Raw genomic sequence first — 25,235 nt, 5'->3', positions numbered from 1 at the left:
AAGGTCTTTGGAAGTTCAGTTTTATACCATTTAAACTTGTTTACTTTGTGCAATTGTGACAGTGGAAATTCACTGCAATTGTGACAGAGTGGAAATTCCACCCGACATGGGCACGAACTCACAACTCTCATCGCCGTAACAACGTACTCAAGAAGTACTGTCAATACCACTGACCCAGAAATGCTAAGGCATTCCTAAACCCAGGGAGACAGTACTTCTAGGTCTCAGGAAGGCCGCAGCGATGCCTTTAACCATCCACTAAAACGGCAATCAACATCATATTCTACATTTGAAAGGATTTGCTCTATTCACATGCAATACTTCATAATTAGTACATTATTATAAGTCAAATATAAAGGTGTGAAAATACGATGAATGCAAAAAGATACACAGAAATGTAGTTCCCTATAGTTTTTATTAGAAGTGACTTACTTTACAACTTTTGTCTGTAGAAAGAAACATTGTGGAACAGTTTTTTTTATGTACAATGATTTTTAAACTACTTTTAAACAAGTATAGGAATTAATAATAATGATAGAAAATATCTATGACTTCTAATAATACAAGACCAATAAAATATCAGTCACATCCTCAATTTTCACAATAATCCTAAAAGGAAGTACATTTTCTTTTTGTCCTTTTTAGTACATCATCATTTTTCGAAACATAAGATGCATCTTAAACAAGTATATCTACCCAGGACAAACATTATTTACAGACAGAAGTTGGGATATCTGAAATGTACAGACAGAGCATAGTAGTGTCGCCAGGAAAGGAAATCAAAGGACAACAAATAAACACTTCACTAAATGAACCCTGAACTGGAATCTGAACCTGGTATCAGTCCAACCCAGAAACCTCCCTACTGTACTGTAGTAGCTGGTTATAGTGAACAGGCTTGGACCAGTGAAGGAAACATAGTAATGAAATCGAACAGGGGAGGAGGATCTGATTGGCTTTCCCAGTAGTAAGTATCCTACCCAGGGAGCAGCAGTGGTCTTGTGAGGGTTAGTTGGATCCCTGGGGAGTGACATCCATAGTAAAGAGCTACAGTAGGGGGGTGCAGCACTACATAGTAGTGTTCTCTCCTTCTACGTCTTCTAACAAGTCATATGTAAATGTCCTCTCCGTGGCTAGTGGGGTGCAAGCTGCTAAAGATGCAGGGGAACGCTCCTCTGCATGCTGTAGTATAGCACCTCCCTGAGGAGTGACAGAGCACTAACAGTCCCGACCCACCAGCCAGGCCCTCACACTGACCGACGACTGACTGACTACCGATGGAGCGCACCAGAGTTGGAATCAGTCCACAGACTTATCCGTAACTGAACCGCAGGAGAACATACCAACACCTCCATTACCAATGGAACCGCAAGAGAATGTGCTTCTATTGGACAACGCGACAGCTAGCCTGAGTCCCAGATCTATGTGTGCGGTCTTACACGCATAACAATGACCGCAATGGAGTCGGCAAGAGAGCACAAGCAGATGTGGCATTCAGGCTACACAAAAACAGGACCAGGGTTCAAAGAGTAGAATAGAAGCAGTCAAAAGCATGCTATCACACTGACAGGCAACATGCAGGAATGTTTGCAGGGGAGTGGTAAAGGAATAGCAGCTGATAAACATAGCTTAGTACACCGAGGAGATGTTCAAAAAAGTAACCAAGGTGTCAACACATATACAGTATGTAAAAAAACAACAACAGATAACTGAGTTAAAACCAAAACTAAAGGGCAGTGACAGGCTGATTTTAGAATTGGCATAATAATGCCCTCATCTGAATGAATGTTCAGAATGAGTGAAAACAAGCTGCATGACTGAAGTAGTGATGGCAGACTGGGGGGGGGAAGCCCTTTAGACCAGGACCAATGAGACTAATGACTAGGATGACTCGAGCCATGCCCGGGACTGACACGCAGACGGCCTGGGACTGACACGCAGACGGCCTGGGACTGACACGCAGACGGCCTGGGACTGACACGCAGACGGCCTGGGACTGACACGCAGACGGCATGGGACTGACAGGCAGACGGCCTGGGACTGACAGGCAGACGGCCTGGGACTGACACGCAGACGGCCTGGGACTGGCACGCAGACGGCCTGGGACTGACACGCAGACGGCATGGGACTGACACGCAGACGGCCTGGGACTGACACGCAGACGGCCTGGGACTGACAGGCAGACTGCCTGGGACTGACACGCAGACGGCCTGGGACTGACAGGCAGACGGCCTGGGACTGACAGGCAGACGGCCTGGGGGAGAACGTAGCTTAAGTCAATGGGAAGTTAACTTTTAACACATCAATGTTTCTGTTGAGTTGTCTGTCTGACTAAACACTGGCCAATGAACGTACTGTAATGAATGTTTAAATGCCTTCCTGGCTCTTGTGTGTGGATAAGCAGAGTGCCTCATTGCAGTGTCAGAACCCCACGATCACCCTCCCTCCCATCGCTTTGTCCTGTCAAGTGCTTCAGAGACGCCCATCATTCTACATTCTTACACATAATACTTAATCACTCCTTTTTTTCCTAGTTTGTCAAATCAGAACATAATATCACTAATGACAACCAACTTAAAAGAGTACATATTTGTTCCCAAGCCAATCTGATCGTTTTACCTGTTGGCCTAAATAAATAACATCAGTCAAGAGAGGCGGAATCTCTTCCTCTTCCTGTCTGAACCCCATGTTGATCTGCCTACAGAGTGTTAGACACCGGTGGTGTGCTGGGTGGAGAGAGAGAGACTGAATCACTAGTTGTTTTCCTTCTAACACCACTGGACTCAGGTGAGCCCAAGACATGTAACAGGTGAGTGTGAAACACTGTGTGAGAGGACAGGACAGAAAGAGGCTGAGAAAACACCTGAAAAGGCACTTCTGAGAGAAGAAAACAAACAATAAATAAAAATAAAGGAATTCCCTTCAACATTGTTGCTTTTTTCTTTCTTTTATCTACTTTTTAAAAAGTTTGTTAGTTTTTCAGGAGAGCATCCCTAAGTCTTTGAAATGAAAGACTTCGTTTTCTTCATATACTTTTTATAATAATAAAAAAACAAGTCCATCTGTGACAGAATAAGTCTTACTTCATTAAATTGTCTGATCTTTTATATCCAGACAACACATTTCCCTTTACTCTTTCTCTGCAAACAACACTAGCAGACGGTCCTCGTGATAAAACACAGTCAATCCAAATCCAATGGAAATCTTGGAACCAGGCTGACGCATAAACTCCAGACACACAGGCCTTTACAGCCAGTCGTCTCCTCTCTCCTCTCCCCCAGGCAGGTCTATGTTAACCAGGTGTTAACCAGGTGCCTTGGGGGTTCATGCAAACACCTGCATCTTGCCGTTGGACTCCTGGACATGGGGAATCTGGGTTTGGGCAGGACCGGCCACCGCCGGGCTGGGGGTGGAGTCTGACCAATCAGACACACAGTGGGGGGAGGGGCTGGACCAGGGCTCGGGCGACTCTGGGGAGGGGGTCAGGTAGGGATGCTCGCTGGACAGGCGGAGGTAATGCTTGGGGGTGGCATCCAGGGCGGAGGAGTAGCTGTGCTGGGAGGGCGGGGTGGGGTAGTCCTCCAAGCCTGCAGTGCTGCCACTGGCCTGGGGAGGAGGGGCTTGGGAGGCCTGTGGAGAGGTGGGCTGAGTGGCTGGCTGGGGCTGAGGAGGCTGCTGCTGCTGCTGCTGGAAGAAGGCTGGAGGGGGCTGTGTCGTCTGGGGGGTGGATGGGGAGGAGGTGCCCATGCGGAGGCTCTGCTGGCTGGCCATGGAGTGGTTGTGGAGCTGCTGCTGCTGCTCTGAGATGGAGGGCAGCTTGACGGGGCTGTGGGAGATGGGCGTGCTGGCGATGACAGGCGTGGGCTGCAGCATGGCCTGCTGGGCGCTGCGGTATAGGTTCTGCTGGTGCTGCTGCATCATGAGGCTGTTCTGCTGCTGCTGCATGGGGCTCTGAGGGTGCATGCCCGCCTGGCTGCTGTGGACCAGGTTCACCACCTGTCCCCCGCACTGGGAGGAGGAGGGCATGCGGCTGTGCCAGTCGAAGGGCACGCTGACAGGGCTCACCAGGCCCATGTTGAGCCCCAGCTGGCCGGCGTTGAGCACATAGCTGTGGGGGCCCTGGTTGACCTGGCTGGCCATGGACACGCGGCCCTGCATGGACATGCCTCCATCTCCCAGGTCGTTGAGCTGGGCCAGAGACACAGCGAAGGGGCCAGAGCCGTCCATCATGCTGTTGTGCACCATGGGAGTGCTGGGCACCGACATGGAGGAGTGGAAGAGCCCCGAGGAGGGCATGGCGACCGGGGAGCAGGGGTTGGTGATGTAGCCGGCGTTGTTGGCCCCTCCGCGGGGGGAGTCCAGGGAGTCGACGGGGGACAGGGTGACAGAGCTCTCCAGCAGGGCGCTCTGCATGTCCAGGGTCAGCTTCTTGTTGCGGGCCTTAGCTGAATCCTTCAGGTTCTGGGCATGCTGCCCTCCCAGACCTGAACCCTTTGCCCCAGGGCGGCGACTCTTCTTCCCCTGGGGGGTGTTCTTCAGGCCGGGCATGAAGGCGCTGGGGGGGCACATGAGGGGGGACAGGGTGTGTCCCCCGGCCAGGTGGTGTGGGGCCCCTCCGTGGCCCTGGGGGCTCCTCACTGTGTTGTACTCATCCAGCAGCTGAACGATGTCATGGTGCATTCTCTCCTGGGCGATGTCCCGAGGCAGACGGTCCATATGGTCGGTTATCTCCCTGTTGGCGAAGTGGGCCAGGAGGACCTTGACCGCCTCACAACTACCCTCACGCGCCGCCAGGAAGAGAGGCGTCTCCTCCTAATATACAGAGAGGGGGGGTAAGACGGGAGAGAGAGAGAGGGGGGAGGGGTAAGACGGGAGAGAGAGAGAGAATTAGACATGTTGGCTCCTCAATATCTCTATATATTCCAGACTGTATGACTGTGGGGAGCTGACAGTTGTAGATATAGGTGGAGGGCTGTGTGTACCTTGAGGTCCTGCATGTCTTTGTTGGCTCCGTTCTTCAGCAGGGCCATGGTGGCCTCCACGTTGTTGACAGCAGCTGCCCAGTGCAGAGCAGATTTACCTGGGATGGGAGGAACACACACTGTTGTTACTCACCCTACCTCTTACCACAAAACACAGCATCACCATTCAACTGCATCAACTCTCTCTTCAACACACACACACTCACACACTAGCTTAGCCAATCACGTACCCAGTTCGTCGACAGCGTTGATGTCTGCGTGGCAGGTGATGAGTTCCTCCACCATGCCCTCTACGGCCAGGCGGGCAGCCAGGATCAGGGCGGTGGAGCCGTCGTACATACGAGAGTCCAGGTCTGTAGCCCGGGTTCGGATCAGAATCTAACCAGGACAGACAGGGAGAAATACCATGTCAGTCTGGCAGATGACACAACAGTCTACTCAGCAAGTGGGCAACTGTAAGAAGTAGCCAAGTCAAGTCTTACATGTGTAATACTGTGTATAGAAAGACAGAGGAATACATTGAGTTCATGTGAAGATATAACTTAAACATTAAGCATCTGAAAAGTGTGTTTACCTGGAAGACCCCCTGGGCGTCGGCGGCCACGGCGGCGTGTAGCGGCGTGCGCCCTGTGTTGTCCTGCGCGTTGGCGTCGGCCCCGGCGTCCAACAGCCGCTTAGCGGCGTCAGCGCGGGCGTAGCGGGCAGCCAGGTGAAGGGCGGTCTCTCCAGTGCGGTCCGTCTGGGCGGCCAATGTGGCACCCTGGTAGATGAGGTCAGAGATGATGTTGGCGGAACACTCCTCTGACTCCTCCTCCTCGGGGAGCTCGGGCTCCAGACCGCCTCCGCAGAACGACGCCAGCATCAGAGGGGTGAAACCGTCTGGAGGGGAGAAGGACGGGAGAGGCGAAGGGTCAGTCAATGTGTCAATCAAAACACGACGGACAGGAACAGATCAAAGAGATCAAACGTAGCAACTACCAATAAACACCGGGAATACGAATCAGGAGGAGCGGTTTTTAAAGGATATACTACAGCCTCAAGGATTCCAGTCCAGACACATACAACACTGCACATGACACAACAACGCTCCATGTGGTTCATTTCAATACTGACCAGGTCCTCGGACGTTGACGTCCATGCAGTCCTGGTCGAACTCTCCCTGGGGCGGGGTGAGGGCCATGGAGGGGGGCATGCGGATGTCTGCAGCCGCTAGGTGGTGCTGGGTCCACTGTCTACAGTCTACAGTGTCTTCACTGTCTGACAGGATACTGGGCTCCTCAACCTTCAGTCTCTTGGCCTCGGGGCAGTCTGTGTCGATCCACGAGTCACTGTGGTCGCCAAGCAGAGACTCCTCCACCGTCTTGGGCATGTATCTGGAGAGAGACCGGTAACACAAAGTCACAATACCATAGTGGAGCAGATACATTGATTTGGAATCACCATAGGAGTGCTGTAAGTGTACTGAGGACACAACAGTGTGGTTACTCACTTCATGCCCAGTGCGTCCTGGCCTAAGGGTTCCCTGCGGTTCTTGTTGCTGCTGGGTTCCTTCTTGGGGAAGAAGCCCTCGGGGAACCACAGGGTGCTGTGTTCTCTCTTTCTGCGGCCGATCAGCACGCCCACCACCAGGATGACCAACAGGAACAGGGCTGCCACGCCCACCAGCATCAGCTTGCCCCACTCTGGCATGTCTACAGGGTCTGGGATCTTCTCACCTACATGTTATTACAAGGACTTTAGTATACGAGCTGTGGTTACAGTATTTGATGGAGAAATGATGTATATGTCAATGTTTGTAAGGTTATCTCCTGTTATCTTTAGATGCTGTATCCTGGTATAGTGTCCGTGGGTTTCTACTCACCGCGGACTTCTTTGATGGGGTAGGGGAAGGGGAGCATCTCCACGGCTGACAGAGCTCCCAGGTAGTCTGCTGCGCTGTCTGCCGATGGGAAACAGTCGTCAGACCGCTGGGAACACAGACGGTTGTCTATCTCCAGGTACACTATGGACCCAATCACCTCCTGGTGGGGCTGCAGCTCTCGTTTGAGGCGCGCCTCTCGGCGGGTGTAGGGTCGGATCATGGGCTCTCCGTTGTGGTCCAGGCGGAAGCGCAGGGTGGTTCTCAGGATGGCGCTGAGCTTCTGCAGGAAGGCAGGGGCCGTATTCACAAGTTCGTCCGGGGGTAGCAGGACCACCAGGACCAGCACCCCGTCAGCCAGGTTCTCCGGAACATTCCCTGCACAGTCCAGACCGTCCCAGCCACACTCCTCTGAGTTACAGCCCTGGTCACAGCGGCCGTCAGCGTAGTGGTCGATGCAGTATGCCTCGTAGATGGGACTGGTGGAGACAAAGAGTTACAGAGATCAGCTTAGAGGGTCTCATATAGAGGGTAAGGTGAAATAATAAGAGTCCAGAACAGAATACTGGCGGTGGAGTACTTACTTGCAGATTTTCTCCTTGTTCTTGCAGTCAAAGTTGTCGTAGAGGCAGTCTGCGTTGTTGCACGACTCGTCACACTGGCTGTTGTTGAAAACACGCCAGCAGCGCGGGTCGGTGCAGCGAGCCCACGGGTTCACCGCCAGTGAGCAGTCGCCCCCGTCCCAGCGGCAGGGGAATGTGTTGCACTCCTTGTCGCAGACACCGTCGTTGGCCTTGCCGTGGCAGTCGGCCAGGGGGCAGGCGGGCGGCAGAAGGGTCTCTACCAGCCTGGTGCTGCCCTGCTCGCAGCGCTTGCCCGTCCAGCCTTGGGCACACTGGCAGAGGAAGAAGGGGAAGCTGGTCTCCTCAGTGCAGAGGCCTCCGTTGCGGCACGGCTGGGAGGAGCAGCCCTCGTTACTACGGTGCTGGCACTGGGGCCCGGCATAGCCTGTCAGGCAGGTACAGCGGGCGCCCCGCGTGGTCAGAGCACAACTACCTCCATTATAGCAAGACAACTCCCGACAGGACATGCTCCTCTCACAGTTGTTCCCAGCATAGCCCTGAGGAGGGAGAACAATCACATACAACGTCAGTGTGGGTACGAAACAGAACAGCTAACCCTACAGGACGTTAGCATTGTAATACATCCAGGGGGCTTTGACATATGGTTCTAGGTTATGCTCTGTGAGCAGGGAAGTTCAGGGAGACAGAGATGGTTGTAGAAATATCAGCTGTTTCCACAGGCGGACTAGACACGGGGTAAAAGTGTGCGACAGTGAGATGTTGATACTTACCAGCTGACAGGTACAGGCGTATCCAAGTGCTGGGCTGCTGGAGACAGAACAGGCCCCTCCGTTCTGACAGGGCTGAGACTCACACACACTGAACCTGCTCTGGCACCGCCGACCTGCACACAATAACACACACACGTTAGAGTGGCGCAAACCGATACAAACACACACATTTATTACACAGCAATACGACTATACACACACGCGCACCCTCCTTACCTGTGAAGCCGGGCTTGCAGACACACTGGTAGTCGTTGGGGAGCTGGATGCAGTCCAGACTGTTGGCGGGGCTGCAGGGGTTGGAGTGACACTCGTTGATGTCCCCCTCACACCTCTCTCCAGTAAAGCCAGGGGGACAGTTACAGCGGTAGCCCCCCACTCTGTCCACACAGGTACCGTTGTTCAGACACTTAGAAGGAGTCCCGCGCAGCCTCAGAGGAGGAGCACAGTCATCCTCATTGATCTCACACAGAACACCTGTAGGAGAGATGGACAGGTATCAACATTGAGTATGTTTACAGGCACACTAGTAATGAAATATCAAACTGAGTATGGCATTAGTCATGTAAACACCTAACTCTGCTTATCTTAATCAGCGTAAAGCTATAATGGTAGTAAGCATACTCAGATTAAAACACTCACGTTGTGAGTATGGAAGAGGACACGTTGTGAGTATGGAAGAGGACACGTTGTGAGTATGGAAGAGGACATGTTGTGAGTATGGAAGAGGACATGTTGTGAGTATGGAAGAGGACACGTTGTGAGTATGGAAGAGGACATGTTGTGAGTATGGAAGAGGACATGTTGTGAGTATGGAAGAGGACACGTTGTGAGTATGGAAGAGGACACGTTGTGAGTATGGAAGAGGACATGTTGTGAGTATGGAAGAGGACACGTTGTGAGTATGGAAGAGGACACGTTGTGAGTATGGAAGAGGACACGTTGTGAGTATGGAAGAGGACATGTTGTGAGTATGGAAGAGGACACGTTGTGAGTATGGAAGAGGACATGTTGTGAGTATGGAAGAGGACACGTTGTGAGTATGGAAGAGGACATGTTGTGAGTATGGAAGAGGACATGTTGTGAGTATGGAAGAGGACATGTTGTGAGTATGGAAGAGGACATGGATGAGTATGGAAGAGGACATGGATGAGTATGGAAGAGGACATGTTGTGAGTATGGAAGAGGACATGGATGAGTATGGAAGAGGACATGTTGTGAGCATGGAAGATTACATGGATGAGTATGGAAGAGGACATGTTGTGAGTATGGAAGAGGACACGTTGTGAGTATGGAAGAGGACATGTTGTGAGTATGGAAGAGGACACGTTGTGAGTATGGAAGAGGACACGTTGTGAGTATGGAAGAGGACATGGATGAGTATGGAAGAGGACACATTGTGAGTATGGAAGAGGACACGTTGTGAGTATGGAAGAGGACACGTTGTGAGTATGGAAGATGACACGTTGTGAGTATGGAAGAGGACACGTTGTGAGTATGGAAGAGGACATGTTGTGAGTATGGAAGAGGACATGTTGTGAGTATGGAAGAGGACATGGATGAGTATGGAAGAGGACATGTTGTGAGTATGGAAGAGGACATGTTGTGAGTATGGAAGAGGACATGGATGAGTATGGAAGAGGACATGTTGTGAGTATGGAAGAGGACACGTTGTGAGTATGGAAGAGGACATGTTGTGAGTATGGAAGAGGACACGTTGTGAGTATGGAAGAGGACATGGATGAGTATGGAAGAGGACATGTTGTGAGTATGGAAGAGGACACATTGTGAGTATGGAAGAGGACATGGATGAGTATGGAAGAGGACATGTTGTGAGTATGGAAGAGGACACGTTGTGAGTATGGAAGAGGACATGTTGTGAGTATGGAAGAGGACACGTTGTGAGTATGGAAGAGGACATGGATGAGTATGGAAGAGGACATGGATGAGTATGGAAGAGGACATGTTGTGAGTATGGAAGAGGACATGGATGAGTATGGAAGAGGACATGTTGTGAGTATGGAAGAGGACACGTTGTGAGTATGGAAGAGGACATGGATGAGTATGGAAGAGGACATGTTGTGAGTATGGAAGAGGACACGTTGTGAGTATGGAAGAGGACACGTTGTGAGTATGGAAGAGGACACGTTGTGAGTATGGAAGAGGACACGTCGTGAGTATGGAAGAGGACACGTTGTGAATATGGAAGAGGACACGTTGTGAGTATGGAAGAGGACACGTTGTGAATATGGAAGAGGACACGTTGTGAGTATGGAAGAGGACATGGATGAGTATGGAAGAGGACATGTTGTGAGTATGGAAGAGGACATGTTGTGAGTATGGAAGAGGACATGTTGTGAGTATGGAAGAGGACATGGATGAGTATGGAAGAGGACATGTTGTGAGTATGGAAGAGGACATGGATGAGTATGGAAGAGGACATGTTGTGAGTATGGAAGAGGACACGTTGTGAGTATGGAAGAGGACATGGATGAGTATGGAAGAGGACATGTTGTGAGTATGGAAGAGGACATGTTGTGAGTATGGAAAAGGACATGTTGTGAGTATGGAAGAGGACATGTTGTGAGTATGGAGGACATGTTGTGAGTATGGAAGAGGACATGTTGTGAGTATGGAAGAGGACACGTTGTGAGTATGGAAGAGGACATGGATGAGTATGGAAGAGGACATGTTGTGAGTATGGAAGAGGACACGTTGTGAGTATGGAAGAGGACACGTTGTGAGTATGGAAGATGACATGTTGTGAGTATGGAAGAGGACACGTTGTGAGTATGGAAGAGGACATGTTGTGAGTATGGAAGAGGACATGTTGTGAGTATGGAAGAGGACATGGATGAGTATGGAAGAGGACATGTTGTGAGTATGGAAGAGGACATGTTGTGAGTATGGAAGAGGACATGGATGAGTATGGAAGAGGACATGTTGTGAGTATGAAAGAGGACACGTTGTGAGTATGGAAGAGGACATGTTGTGAGTATGGAAGAGGACACGTTGTGAGTATGGAAGAGGACATGGATGAGTATGGAAGAGGACATGTTGTGAGTATGGAAGAGGACACGTTGTGAGTATGGAAGAGGACATGGATGAGTATGGAAGAGGACATGTTGTGAGTATGGAAGAGGACACGTTGTGAGTATGGAAGAGGACATGTTGTGAGTATGGAGGAGGACACGTTGTGAGTATGGAAGAGGACACGTTGTGAGTATGGAAGAGGACACGTTGTGAATATGGAAGAGGACACGTTGTGAGTATGGAAGAGGACATGGATGAGTATGGAAGAGGACATGTTGTGAGTATGGAAGAGGACATGTTGTGAGTATGGAAGAGGACATGTTGTGAGTATGGAAGAGGACACGTTGTGAGTATGGAAGAGGACACGTTGTGAGTATGGAAGAGGACATGTTGTGAGTATGGAAGAGGACACGTTGTGAGTATGGAAGATGACATGTTGTGAGTATGGAAGAGGACACATTGTGAGTATGGAAGAGGACATGTTGTGAGTATGGAAGAGGACATGTTGTGAGTATGGAAGAGGACATGGATGAGTATGGAAGAGGACATGTTGTGAGTATGGAAGAGGACACGTTGTGAGTATGGAAGAGGACACGTTGTGAATATGGAAGAGGACACGTTGTGAGTATGGAAGAGGACATGGATGAGTATGGAAGAGGACATGTTGTGAGTATGGAAGAGGACATGTTGTGAGTATGGAAGAGGACATGTTGTGAGTATGGAAGAGGACACGTTGTGAGTATGGAAGAGGACACGTTGTGAGTATGGAAGAGGACATGTTGTGAGTATGGAAGAGGACACGTTGTGAGTATGGAAGATGACATGTTGTGAGTATGGAAGAGGACACATTGTGAGTATGGAAGAGGACATGTTGTGAGTATGGAAGAGGACATGTTGTGAGTATGGAAGAGGACATGGATGAGTATGGAAGAGGACATGTTGTGAGTATGGAAGAGGACATGTTGTGAGTATGGAAGAGGACATGGATGAGTATGGAAGAGGAAATGTTGTGAGTATGGAAGAGGACACGTTGTGAGTATGGAAGAGGACATGGATGAGTATGGAAGAGGACATGTGAGTACGGAGGAGGACATGTGAGTACGGAGGAGGACATGGGTGAGGACAGAAGAGGACATGTGAGTACGGAGGAGGACATGGGTGAGTACAGAAGAGGACATGGGTGAGTACAGAAGAGGGCATGAGTGAGTACAGAAGAGGACATGGGTGAGTACAGAAGAGGACATGGGTGAGTACAGAAGAGGACATGGGTGAGGACAGAAGAGGACATGGGTGAGTACAGAAGAGGACATGGGTGAGTACAGAAGAGGACATGAGTGAGTACAGAAGAAGACATGGGTGAGGACAGAAGAGGACATGTGAGTACGGAGGAGGACATGGGTGAGGACAGAAGAGGACATGGGTGAGGACAGAAGAGGACATGTGAGTACGGAGGAGGACACGGGTGAGGACAGAAGAGGACATGGGTGAGGACAGAAGAGGACATTGGTGAGGACAGAAGAGGACATGGGTGAGGACAGAAGAGGACATACCCAAGGTGCCAGGTGGGCAGGAACAGATGTAGTGTCCCACCAGGTCAATGCAGGTGCCACCGTTCTGGCACGGGTGAGACTGGCACTCGTTGACCTCCAACTCACAGTTCTCTCCGGTGTAGCCTGGCATACACTGTAGGGCCATAGACACATTCCATTAACATCATATCTAGAACCATATTACAACAACATTAAGACAATCACTTTAGAGTTATTAGACAAAACTGCAGTTTATACAGAATTCTGACTTGACTAATCCGACTCACGTCACACTGGTATCCTCCCACGTAGCCCCTGCAGGTGGCGCCGTTGCGACAGTGTTTGTCCTCACAGTGGTCCACCTGGCTCTCACAGTAGCTGTCTGTGTAGTCTGTGGGACACTTACAGTAGTGGGTGTTGCCTGTGTTGACACAGTGACCTCCGTGATGACACAGCTCGTCTGTCTGGAGGCCTGGGAGCAGACAAGAGACCGGGGATGGTTATACCATGGTATAAATACAAACACATACTACATACATGCACTAAACCAGGGGTGTCAAACATAGGGCCTGTGGGTGGTTATACCATGGTATAAATACAAACACATACTACATACATGCACTAAACCTGGGGTGTCAAACATAGGGCCTGTGGGTGGTTGAGTAAAACAAAATATATATGTACGAACTCAATATACTTTAAAATGACTAAAACCAAATCAAAACAGTGTAGTAATGATAATGAGCCGACATTCATACCGTTTGTTGACTGTCCAGCTCTCTAATAATCACCAAAATGAAGCTAGACAGTCAGGGAGCATCGGAAAATCCCACAACTATGGATAAAGGACAATTCTTTGCTAACTTTGATGGAGAGGAAATATAAAGATTTTTGTGTGCGGCCCTCTGGACCTCGTTGAAGACCGAATGAGGCCCCCGCGGAGTTTAACACCGCTGCGCTAAACACTTACAGTAAACACACACACACACACACACAACTAACAAGAACAGAGCATGCCTCCGTACCTCTCTTGAGCGCGGCAACCTCACAGGAAACCCCAGGGATGTCACAGTAGCGTCCAGACCAGCCTCCCAGACACTCACAGGAGAAGGAGGCGTCCTTCTGACGACAGCGCCCCCCGTTCTGACAGGGAGACGAGCGTCTGCACCAGTCCACTGGCATCTGGAGAGACAGAGAAGAGAACCAGCTTAACACCACAGTATCTGAACATGTGTTTGTGTTAATGCTTTCTAGATTAGTATAAAATAGAATAGTATAGAATATACTATAGAATAAAATAGCATAGTATAGAAAATAATAGAATAGTATAGAATATAATAGTTTAGAATTTAATAGTATAATATAGTATAGAATATAATAGAATAGCAAAAAATAGCATAGAATAGTATAGAACAGAATAGTTTAGAACAGAATAGTATAGAATAGAATAGTATATGCTGTGTGTGTACCTGGCAGCGGTTGCCTGTGTATCCCTTGGGACAGGAACAGCGGAAGGACTCCAGAGCGTCCTGGCAGACCCCTCCGTTGAGGCAGGGCTGGGAGTCACACTCATTCACCTCATACTGGCAGTGGGAGCCTGTGAAGCCTGAGCGACAGGTACAGGAGTAGCCGTTGATCTTGTCTGTACAGGTACCTCCGTTGAAGCATGAGCTGTGGGTGTAGGGTAAAAGATAGTTCAATCATCACTGCTGATCCATTCTGCACACATCAGAACACGCACTGTTTCAAAGGTCACAAAGGGCAGACGTGCACGCACACAAACACAGCGGACTATGAGACTCACCTTTCAGTGCAGTCTGGGATGTTGGTCTCACAGTTAATGCCGGTGAAGCCAGGTCTGCAGGTGCAGGTGTAGCTGTTGACGTAGTCTGTGCAGGTGCCGCCGTTCTTACAGGGGGCGCTCTGACACTCGTTGACCTCCACGGCACAGCGAGGCCCCGTGAAGCCTGGCAGACAGCTGCAGCGGATCGAGTTCACACCGTCCGTACAGGAACCCCCACTCAGACACGGGTCTGCAGGAAGACAGAGAGAGAGAGAAAGCGAGAGAAGGGTTAGGGATGGAGGAGGATGATATGTCTATACAGTACTATAGTTCTATGGATAATGTGATAAACTGGAGTTGGAGGAAGTAGAAGCAGATACGGAGGCCAGTATTGTACAGCAGCAGCAGAGACTGTGGTTCTATGGATAATGAAGTACAGTAATAGAATATTGCTAGTCTCTCATTGGTCACTCACTAGGGGCACAGTCATTGATGTCCGTCTCACAGTTGAGCCCGGTGAAGCCGCCGCGGCAGGAGCACATGAACCCTCCCAGTGTGTTGGTGCAGGTACCACGGTTCTTACACGGGTTGGCGATGCACTCGTTCACGTCAATGTTGCACAGCTGACCTTGCCATCCTTGCTGGCAGTTGCACTGGTAGCCCAGGTAGTCAGGTGTGTTGGTGCACAGGGCATGATTGGCGCAGGGGTTGGGGGAGCAGGGGGTGAGCACGTCGGCACAGGTGGGCCCGCTGTAGGGCAGCTCACACAGACAGGTGAAACTGGCCACGCCGTCCACACACGTGCCCTGGTTCAGACACGGACTGGATGAACACTCGTTGATGTTGACCTGGCACAGGTTACCTAGGCAATGCAGGACAGAGCGACACAAGGGACATGTGTTAGATTACGATACAGAGTAGAGTCATTGAGTAGGTTCATTTAACATGGGGATAACCCTTACTAGGTAAACTAGTAAACTGTGTCACCCGCTGCAGTTATTTTAGATATACACTAGGGGGCGTTATGAGCCAGTATATTAGATGGGACCCTTTATGGATGATCTGGAAACCAAACCAAACAAGGCCTCTTGAGTTGTGTGAAGCATCAGTTGGCATGAGAACAACGTACAGAAGTTTACACGGTCTGTAGATGTTCAAATGTTTTGGTGCATACATGCATCTCCAGGTTTACTTTCAAACAGTGATTGGTGTTTATCTACCATGTGTTTGTATACTGTGAGAGCGTATACATCACGGGTGCCTGGTGTATGTTTGTAGTGCCTCTGTGTCTAGAGTCAGGGTTAGGGATAGAGTCAGGGTTAGGGATAGAGTCAGGGTTAGGGATAGAGTCAGGGTTAGGGATAGAGTCAGGGTTAGGGATAGAGATAGGGTTTGGGATAGAGTCAGGGTTAGGGATATAGTCAGAGTTAGGGATATAGTCAGGGTTAGGGATAGAGTCAGGGTTAGGGATAGAGTCAGGGTTAGGGATATAGTCAGGGTTAGGGATAGGGTTAGGGATAGAGTCAGGGTTAGGGATAGAGTCAGGGTTAGGGATATAGTCAGGGTTAGGGATATAGTCAGGGTTAGGGATAGAGTCAGGGTTAGGGATAGAGATAGGGTTTGGGATATAGTCAGGGTTAGGGATAGAGTCAGGGTTAGGGATAGAGATAGGGTTCGGGGTAGAGTCAGGGTTAGGGATCTGGTCAGGGTTAGGGATAGAGATAGGGTTCGGGGTAGAGTCAGGGTTAGGGATCTGGTCAGGGTTAGGGATAGAGATAGGGTTTGGGGTAGAGTCAGGGTTAGGGATAGCGATAGGGTTTGGGGATAGAGTCAGGGTCTGGAATAGAGTCAGGGTTCGGGGTAGAGTCAGGGTTAGGGATAGAGTCAGGGTTCGGGGTAGAGTCAGGGTTAGGGATCTGGTCAGGGTTAGGGATAGATATAGGGTTTGGGGTAGAGTCAGGATCTGGGATAGAGTCAGGGTTAGGGATAGAGATAGGGTTTGGGATAGAGTCAGGGTCTTGGATAGAGTCAGGGTTAGGGATAGAGATAGGGTTCGGGGTAGAGTCAGGGTTAGGGATAGAGTCAGGGTTCGGGGTAGAGTCAGGGTTAGGGATCTGGTCAGGGTTAGGGATAGAGACAGGGTTTGGGGTAGAGTCAGGATCTGGGATAGAGTCAGGGTTAGGGATAGAGATAGGGTTTGGGATAGAGTCAGGGTCTGGGATAGAGTCAGGGTTAGGGATCTGGTCAGGGTTAGGGATAGAGATAGGGTTTGGGGTAGAGTCAGGATCTGGGATAGAGTCAGGGTTAGGGATAGAGATAGGGTTTGGGATAGAGTCAGGGTCTGGAATAGAGTCAGGGTTCGGGGTAGAGTCAGGGTTAGGGATAGAGTCAGGGTTAGGGATAGAGTCAGGGTTCGGGGTAGAGTCAGGGTTAGGGATCTGGTCAGGGTTAGGGATAGAGATAGGGTTTGGGGTAGAGTCAGGATCTGGGATAGAGTCAGGATCTGGGATAGAGTCGGGGTTAGGGATAGAGATAGGGTTCGGGGTAGAGTCAGGGTTAGGGATCTGGTCAGGGTTAGGGATAGAGATAGGGTTTGGGGTAGAGTCAGGGTTAGGGATATAGTCAGGGTTAGGGATAGAGATAGGGTTTGGGGTAGAGTCAGGGTTAGGGATATAGTCAGGGTTAGGGATAGAGATAGGGTTTGGGGTAGAGTCAGGGTTAGGGATAGGGTTAGGGATAGAGATAGGGTTTGTGGTAGAGTCAGGGTCTGGGATAGAGATAGGGTTAGGGATAGAGATAGGGTTTGTGGTAGAGTCAGGGTCTGGGATAGAGATAGCTTTAGGGATAGAGATAGGGTTTGTGGTAGAGTCAGGGTCTGGGATAGAGATAGGGTTAGGGATAGGGTTTGTGGTAGAGTCAGGGTCTGGGATAGAGATAGGGTTAGGGATAGAGATAGGGTTTGTGGTAGAGTCAGGGTCTGGGATAGAGATAGGGTTAGGGATAGGGTTTGTGGTAGAGTCAGGGTCTGGGATAGAGATAGGGTTAGGGATAGAGATAGGGTTCGGGGTAGAGTCAGGGTCTCGGATAGAGTCAGGGTTGGGATAGAGATAGGGTTCGGGGTAGAGTCAGGGTTAGGGATATAGTCAGGGTTAGAGATAGGGTTTGTGGTAGAGTCAGGGTCTGGGATAGAGATAGGGTTAGGGATAGAGATAGGGTTTGTGGTAGAGCCAGGGTCTGGGATAGAGATAGCTTTAGGGATAGAGATAGGGTTTGTGGTAGAGTCAGGGTCTGGGATAGAGATAGGGTTAGGGATAGGGTTTGTGGTAGAGTCAGGGTCTGGGATAGAGATAGGGTTAGGGATAGAGATAGGGTTTGTGGTAGAGTCAGGGTCTGGGATAGAGATAGGGTTAGGGATAGGGTTTGTGGTAGAGTCAGGGTCTGGGATAGAGATAGGGTTCGGGATAGAGATAGGGTTCGGGATAGAGATAGGGTTAGGGATAGAGATAGGGTTTGGGGTAGAGTCAGGGTCTCGGATAGAGTCAGGGTTGGGATAGAGATAGGTTTCGGGGTAGAGTCAGGGTTCGGGATAGAGATAGGGTTAGGGATAGAGATAGGGTTCGGGGTAGAGTCAGGGTCTCGGATAGAGTCAGGGTTGGGATAGAGATAGGGTTCGGGATAGAGATAGGGTTAGGGATAGAGCTCGGGTTCGGGGTAGAGTCAGGGTTCGGGGTAGAGTCAGGGTCTGGGATAGAGATAGGGTTAGGGATAGAGATAGGGTTTGTGGTAGAGTCAGGGTCTGGGATAGAGATAGGGTTTGTGGTAGTGTCAGGGTCTGGGATAGAGATAGGGTTTGTGGTAGAGTCAGGGTCTGGGATAGAGATAGGGTTAGGGATAGAGATAGGGTTTGTGGTAGAGTCAGGGTCTGGGATAGAGATAGGGTTTGTGGTAGAGTCAGGGTCTGGGATAGAGATAGGGTTAGGGATAGAGATAGGGTTTGTGGTAGAGTCAGGGTCTGGGATAGAGATAGGGTTTGTGGTAGAGTCAGGGTCTGGGATAGAGATAGGGTTTGTGGTAGAGTCAGGGTCTGGGATAGAGATAGGGTTTGTGGTAGAGTCAGGGTCTGGGATAGAGATAGGGTTTGTGGTAGAGTCAGGGTCTGGGATAGAGATAGGGTTAGGGATAGAGATAGGGTTTGGGGTAGAGTCAGGGTCTGGGATAGAGTCAGGGTTCGGGGTAGAGTCAGGGTTTGTGGTAGTGTCAGGGTTTGTGGTAGAGTCAGGGTCTGGGATAGAGATAGGGTTTGTGGTAGAGTCAGGGTCTGGGATAGAGATAGGGTTTGTGGTAGAGTCAGGGTCTGGGATAGAGATAGGGTTTGTGGTAGAGTCAGGGTCTGGGATAGAGATAGGGTTTGTGGTAGAGTCAGGGTCTGGGATAGAGATAGGGTTAGGGATAGAGATAGGGTTTGGGGTAGAGTCAGGGTCTGGGATAGAGTCAGGGTTCGGGGTAGAGTCAGGGTTTGTGGTAGTGTCAGGGTCTGGGATAGAGATAGGGTTTGGGGTAGAGTCAGGGTCTGGGATAGAGTCAGGGTTCGGGGTAGAGTCAGGGTTTGTGGTAGTGTCAGGGTCTGGGATAGAGATAGGGTTAGGGATAGGACAGCAGGCTCACCTCTGAAGCCCTGGCGACACTTGCAGGTGAATCCGTTCAGCTGATCGATGCAGGTGCCAGCGTTCTGACAGGGGCTGGGCAGACAGTCATTACGGTCTAGGTCACAGTTCTTCCCCACCCAGCCGGGCTCACAGTCACAGCGGTAGCCGTTGATGTCGTCTCTGCAGGCGCCGTGCACACAGGGGTTGCTGCCACACTCGTCCACCTGGGAGTAACAGTAGGGAGGCTGGAAGCCCTCGGGACACTGGCAGTGGAAGCCGTTCTCCTCGTCCACACACGTCCCCCCGTTCCTGCAGGGTCCGGACGAGCACTCGTCCATCTCCACGTTGCACAGAGGGCCGGTGAAGCCTGGTTTGCACACGCAGTCGTAGCGGTTGATGCCGTCCTTGCAGATGCCATAGTCACATGGTTTGCTGGCGCAGTCATCAAAGTTAATCTCACAGTTGGTACCTGTGTGTACAAGAGAGAGAACACCAATCAAACAGCAGTACTAAGACAGAGACCCCAGCAGAAACTCTGTGTCCATAATCAGAATAAAGTAGAAGATATTTAGTGTTATGAATCTCTGTTGGTACTGCTCTCTCACCTGAGGTACCGTGCTGACACTGGCAGATGTACTTGTTGACCAGGTCCACACACTTGCCCCCATTCTGGCAGGGGTTACTGTGGCACTCGTTCAGCTGGTTCTCGCAGCGGTAACCCGTGTAGCCCGCCTCGCAGTTACACGTGTAGCTGGCGATGCCGTCCACGCAGGTGCCGTGGTGGCACGGGTCGGGCTGGCAGTTGTTGGTGTTGCTCTCGCACAGTGTGCCCTCGTACCCTTGGGGAAGAGACAACAAGAATTAGAACAGGCCTCCTGGGGTTTCTTTGCGTCTCACTCTTCATCTTTTAGACAGTTTTTTGTCTTTAAATCTGCCTGCCACCTCTCCTCATCCAAACCCCTCCTACCATTTCCCCTCTCCCATTCACTTCTCTCCATCTCCACTTCCCTCTTTATCCCTCTCTATTTCCTCCCCCTATTTCCCACTCTTTCTCTCTCTATGAAAGCTTCTACAGTTTGGAGTTCTGGGCCCCGTGGTTTCCATGCCGACGGTGGTGTGTGTGTGTGTGTGAGACTGAGCAGTGTTAGTTGGTTCGTTAGTGTGCAGAGCAGAGCCGTGTGGTGTGGTGGTGCAGAGAGAGTTGAGTGCTGCTGTGCCGGGTGCTAGGTAGGCCCCATCGTGCTGTGGGCCAGGGGACAGGGCCTTGCGGTGTAGAAGGAGTAGGGCCCTTGACAAGGCTCACAGGCCTGGCTTTGTTCCCACCGGGGACAATGGTCCACGCCACGTCTAACAGGGCCACTTCACTCAACAACAGAGGAGGGGGGGTGTGGGGACACAGGGAATACCAAGCAGCTGGTCACCGCTAAACAATGCAACAGGCTCCCCCATACACACACATACACACACACTAGACCAACACAAACACACCTGCTCAAGAAACATGCTAAAAACAGCTGAGCTGTTCACAGTCTTACACATAGATGTTAATATGAATGGGAATGACCTTGAGTGAGCTAAGATATACCACAAAGCCAGTGCAGCGTGTTGGGGTGTGTGGGGGTATGTATTGTGGGGTACAGAGGAACAGATGTCAGGGGGATGACCAGCCCCAACCCCCCGCACCCCCAGCAGCTGCTGGCCCTGGGTGACCCTGTGTGTGATCCTGGGGTCCGAGGGACCGGCTGGGGAGAAGATGGGGATTAGGGGCCTCAGTCCAGGCTCAACCCCAGCCCAGTCTCAACCCCAGCCCAGTCTCAACCCCAGCCCAGTCTCAACCCCAGCCCAGCCTCAACCCCAGCCCAACCTCAACCACATTTCAACCCCAGCCCAGACTCAACCCCAGCCCAGCCTCAACCCCAGCCCAGCCTCAACCCCAGCCCAGCCTCAACCCCAGCCCAGTCTCAACCCCAACCCAGCCTCAACCCCAGCCCAGCCTCAACCCCAGCCCAGTCTCAACCCCAGCCCAGTTTCAACCCCAGCCCAGCCTCAACACCAGCCCAGTCTCAACCCCAGCCTAGCCTCAACACCAGCCCATTCTCAACCCCAACCCAGTCTCAACCCCAGCCCAGCCTCAACCCCAGCCCAGTCTCAACCCCAGCCCAGTCTCAACCCAAGCTCAGTCTCAACCCCAGCTCAGTCTCAACCCCAGCCCAGCCTCAACCCCAGCCCAGCCTCAACCCCAGCCCAGTCTCAACCCCAGTCCAGTCTCAACCCCAGCCCAACCTCAACCCCAGCCCAGCCTCAACACCAGCCCAGGCTCAACCCCAGCCCAGTCTCAGCCCCAGCCCATTCTCAACCCCAATCCAGCCTCAACCCCAGCCCAGCCTCAACCCCAGCCCAGCTTCAACACCAGCCCAGCCTCAACACCAGCCCATTCTCAACCCCAGCCCAGCCTCAACACCAGCCCAGCCTCAACCCTAGCCCAGTCTCAACCCCAGCCCAGCCTCAACCCCTGCCCAGCCTCAACCCCAGCCCAGCCTCAACCCCAGCCCAGTCTCAACCCCAGCCCAGTCTCAACCCAAGCTCAGGCTCAACCCCAGCTCAGTCTCAACCCCAGCCCAGCCTCAACCCCAGCCCAGTTTCAACCCCAACCCAGCCTCAACCCCAGCCCAGCCTCAACCCCAGCCCAGTCTCAACCCCAGCCCAGTTTCAACCCCAGCCCAGCCTCAACACCAGCCCAGCCTCAACCCCAGCCTAGCCTCAACACCAGCCCATTCTCAACCCCAACCCAGCCTCAACCCCAGCCCAGCCTCAACCCCAGCCCAGTCTCAACCCCAGCCCAGTCTCAACCCAAGCTCAGTCTCAACCCCAGCTCAGTCTCAACCCCAGCCCAGCCTCAACCCCAGCCCAGCCTCAACCCCAGCCCAGTCTCAACCCCAGTCCAGTCTCAACCCCAGCCCAACCTCAACCCCAGCCCAGTCTCAACACCAGCCCAGGCTCAACCCCAGCCCAGTCTCAGCCCCAGCCCATTCTCAACCCCAACCCAGTCTCAACCCCAGCCCAGCCTCAACCCCAGCCCAGCTTCAACACCAGCCCAGCCTCAACACCAGCCCATTCTCAACCCCAGCCCAGCCTCAACACCAGCCCAGTCTCAACCCCAGCCCAGCCTCAACCCCAGCCCAGCCTCAACCCCAGCCCAGCCTCAACCCCAGCCCAGTCTCAACCCCAGCCCAGTCTCAACCCAAGCTCAGTCTCAACCCCAGCCCAGCCTCAACCCCAGCACAGTCTCAACCCAAGCTCAGTCTCAACCCCAGCTCAGTCTCAACCCCAGCCCAGCCCAGCCTCAACCCCAGCCCAGTCTCAACCCCAGCCCAACCTCAACCCCAGCCCAGCCTCAACCCCAGCCCATTCTCAACCCCAGCCCAGCCTCTACCCCAGCCCAGCCTCAACCCCAGCCCAGTCTCAACCCCAGAGCCGTGTGGTGTGTTGGTGCAGAGAGAGTTGAGTGCTGCTGTGCCGGGTGCTAGGTAGGCCCCATCGTGCTGTGGGCCAGGGGACAGGGCCTTGCGGTGTAGAAGGAGTAGGGCCCTTGACAAGGCTCACAGGCCTGGCTTTGTTCCCACCGGGGACAATGGTCCGCGCCACGTCTAACAGGGCCACTTCACTCAACAACAGAGGAGGGGGGGTGTGGGGACACAGGGAATACCAAGCAGCTGGTCACCGCTAAACAATGCAACAGGCTCCCCCATACACACACATACACACACACACACTAGACCAACTAACACAAACACACCTGCTCAAGAAACATGCTAAAAACAGCTGAGCTGTTCACAGTCTTACTCATAGATGTTAATATGAATGGGAATGACCTTGAGTGAGCTAAGATATACCACAAAGCCAGTGCAGCGTGTTGGGGTGTGTGGGGGTATGTATTGTGGGGTACAGAGGAACAGATGTCAGGGGGATGATCAGATGTCAGGGGGATGATCAACCCAAGCTCAGTCTCAACACCAGCTCAGTCTCAACCCCAGCCCAGCCCAGCCTCAACCTCAGCCCAGTCTCAACCCCAGTCCAGTCTCAACCCCAGCCCAACCTCAACCCCAGCCCAGCCTCAACACCAGCCCAGGCTCAACACCAGCCCAGTCTCAACCCCAGCCCATTCTCAACCCCAACCCAGTCTCAACCCCAGCCCAGCCTCAACCCCAGCCCAGCCTCAACACCAGCCCAGCCTCAACAGCAGCCCATTCTCAACCCCAGCCCAGCCTCAACACCAGCCCAGTCTCAACCCTAGCCCAGTCTCAACCCCAGCCCAGCCTCAACCCCAGCCCAGCCTCAACACCAGCCCAGCCTCAACAGCAGCCCATTCTCAACCCCAGCCCAGCCTCAACACCAGCCCAGTCTCAACCCTAGCCCAGTCTCAACCCCAGCCCAGCCTCAACCCCAGCCCAGCCTCAACCCCAGCCCAGTCTCAACCCCAACCCAGTCTCAACCCCAGCCCAGCCTCAACCCCAGCCCAGTCTCAACCCCAGCCCAGTCTCAACCCAAGCTCAGTCTCAACCCAAGCTCAGTCTCAACCCCAGCCCAGCCCAGTCTCAACCCCAGCCCAGTTTCAACCCCAGCCCAGTCTCAACCCCAGCCCAACCTCAACCCCAGCCCAGCCTCAACCCCAGCCCATTCTCAACCCCAGCCCAGCCTCAACCCCAGCCCAGCCTCAACCCCAGCCCAGGCTCAACCCCAGCCCAGGCTCAACCCCAGCCCAGCCTCAACCCCAGCCCAGTCTCAACCCCAGCCCAGGCTCAACCCAAGCTCAGTCTCAACCCCAGCTCCGTCTCAACCCCAGCCCAGCCCAGCCTCAACCCCAGCCTCAACCCCAGCCCAGTCTCAACCCAAGCTCAGTCTCAACCCCAGCTCAGTCTCAACCCCAGCCCAGCCCAGCCTCAACCCCAGGCCAGTTTCAACCCCAGCCCAGTCTCAACCCCAGCCCAGTCTCAACCCCAGTCCAGTCTCAACCCAAGCTCAGTCTCAACCCCAGCTCAGTCTCAACCCCAGCTCAGTCTCAACCCCAGCCCAGTCTCAACCCCAGTCCAGTCTCAACCCCAGCCCAACCTCAACCCCAGCCCAGCCTCAACACCAGCCCAGGCTCAACCCCAGCCCAGGCTCAACCCCAGCCCAGTCTCAACCCCAGCCCAGCCTCAACCCCAGCCCAGTCTCAACCCCAGCCCAGTCTCAACCCCAGCCCAGGCTCAACCCCAGCCCAGGCTCAACCCCAGCCCAGCCTCAACACCAGCCCAGTCTCAACCCTAGCCCAGTCTCAACCCAAGCTCAGCCTCAGCCTCAGTCCCAGTCCATCTCCAGCAACAGTCTCCCAGGTCCAGTCCAACCAGCAGTCTGAGGCCGCAACAGACACACAACCAGGGAGTCATCTGACCCGACCATCACACTCCCTCTCACTGAGACCATCACCATCTATAACACCTATAGAGGTGAGGGGACAGACTAGGGGCTGACTGTCAGTCTAGGACAGTCTAGGACCACTCATGTATGTACACACTGACACACACAAACACAGAACACACACGTGGACATAAAGAAATGGACATTATTATTGCTCCTTACCTTCAGCACAGCGGCACTCGTATCCGTTGGGCCGGTCGTAACACTTGGCTCCGTTCTGGCAGGGCGTGCTGGCGCACTCATCAATGTCGATCTGACACATGGTGCCAGTAAACCCTGGGACAGGCAAATACAGAGGTGAGGGGTCAGAGAAAAGCTCTGGTAGTCGGGTCCACAGTGAGGTCAGCCAGAGGTCTCCAGGCTAGGTTAGGTGTGGGACGTCAGTACAGTGGGATGGTAAGGCTCTAAAGTGTCTGGGTGATCCATGGACTTGAAACGTCTACTGGGATCCACAGTGTAGGACCTAAACATGGTTCTGGAGGGGGTTAGGCTCTGCAATGTCTGGAATCTGCAGTGTTCTGTTGCGTCTGGACTATGATGCATTCTGGGATGTGTGGTGAATTTGAGAATGTCTGGACTCTTAAGGACTATGTTGT

General features: G+C 52.4%; 1 protein-coding gene across 4 annotated transcripts in view; it reads right to left on the bottom strand.

The window, feature by feature from the left end:
* Nucleotides 1–411: 411 nt before the first annotated feature.
* Nucleotides 412–25,235, bottom strand: part of LOC139364806 (neurogenic locus notch homolog protein 3-like) — a 53,244-nt gene continuing 28,420 nt past the window's right edge. Inside the window, exons 9-29 of one of the 4 annotated variants that reach the window (XR_011626499.1) lie at nucleotides 24,802–24,915; nucleotides 19,788–20,021; nucleotides 19,202–19,651; nucleotides 15,012–15,398; nucleotides 14,558–14,786; nucleotides 14,223–14,424; nucleotides 13,779–13,935; nucleotides 13,041–13,225; nucleotides 12,775–12,907; nucleotides 8,411–8,668; nucleotides 8,195–8,307; nucleotides 7,425–7,960; nucleotides 6,844–7,319; nucleotides 6,472–6,697; nucleotides 6,096–6,355; nucleotides 5,557–5,861; nucleotides 5,213–5,360; nucleotides 4,983–5,080; nucleotides 2,620–4,812; nucleotides 2,222–2,254; nucleotides 412–2,056 (exon numbers count right to left, since the gene is read on the bottom strand). Coding sequence is in view for 1 of the 4 variants with exons in the window: in XM_071101907.1 (XP_070958008.1) it covers nucleotides 3,325–4,812; nucleotides 4,983–5,080; nucleotides 5,213–5,360; nucleotides 5,557–5,861; nucleotides 6,096–6,355; nucleotides 6,472–6,697; nucleotides 6,844–7,319; nucleotides 7,425–7,960; nucleotides 8,195–8,307; nucleotides 8,411–8,668; nucleotides 12,775–12,907; nucleotides 13,041–13,225; nucleotides 13,779–13,935; nucleotides 14,223–14,424; nucleotides 14,558–14,786; nucleotides 15,012–15,398; nucleotides 19,202–19,651; nucleotides 19,788–20,021; nucleotides 24,802–24,915 (5,999 nt within the window). In the remaining 3 variants the exon portion in view is untranslated. Of the gene's footprint in view, nucleotides 4,813–4,982; nucleotides 5,081–5,212; nucleotides 5,361–5,556; nucleotides 5,862–6,095; nucleotides 6,356–6,471; nucleotides 6,698–6,843; nucleotides 7,320–7,424; nucleotides 7,961–8,194; nucleotides 8,308–8,410; nucleotides 8,669–12,774; nucleotides 12,908–13,040; nucleotides 13,226–13,778; nucleotides 13,936–14,222; nucleotides 14,425–14,557; nucleotides 14,787–15,011; nucleotides 15,399–19,201; nucleotides 19,652–19,787; nucleotides 20,022–24,801; nucleotides 24,916–25,235 lie in introns of all 4 variants that reach the window. The other 3 variants (XR_011626497.1, XR_011626498.1, XM_071101907.1) reach the window with 3 other exon arrangements.

Source organism: Oncorhynchus clarkii, chromosome 13 (genome assembly GCF_045791955.1).
Source record: "Oncorhynchus clarkii lewisi isolate Uvic-CL-2024 chromosome 13, UVic_Ocla_1.0, whole genome shotgun sequence".
In the NCBI taxonomy this organism is placed as follows: Eukaryota; Metazoa; Chordata; class Actinopteri; order Salmoniformes; family Salmonidae; genus Oncorhynchus; species Oncorhynchus clarkii.
Note: the sequence above shows the minus strand (reverse complement) of the source record. Positions and strands in the feature narration are given on the sequence as shown.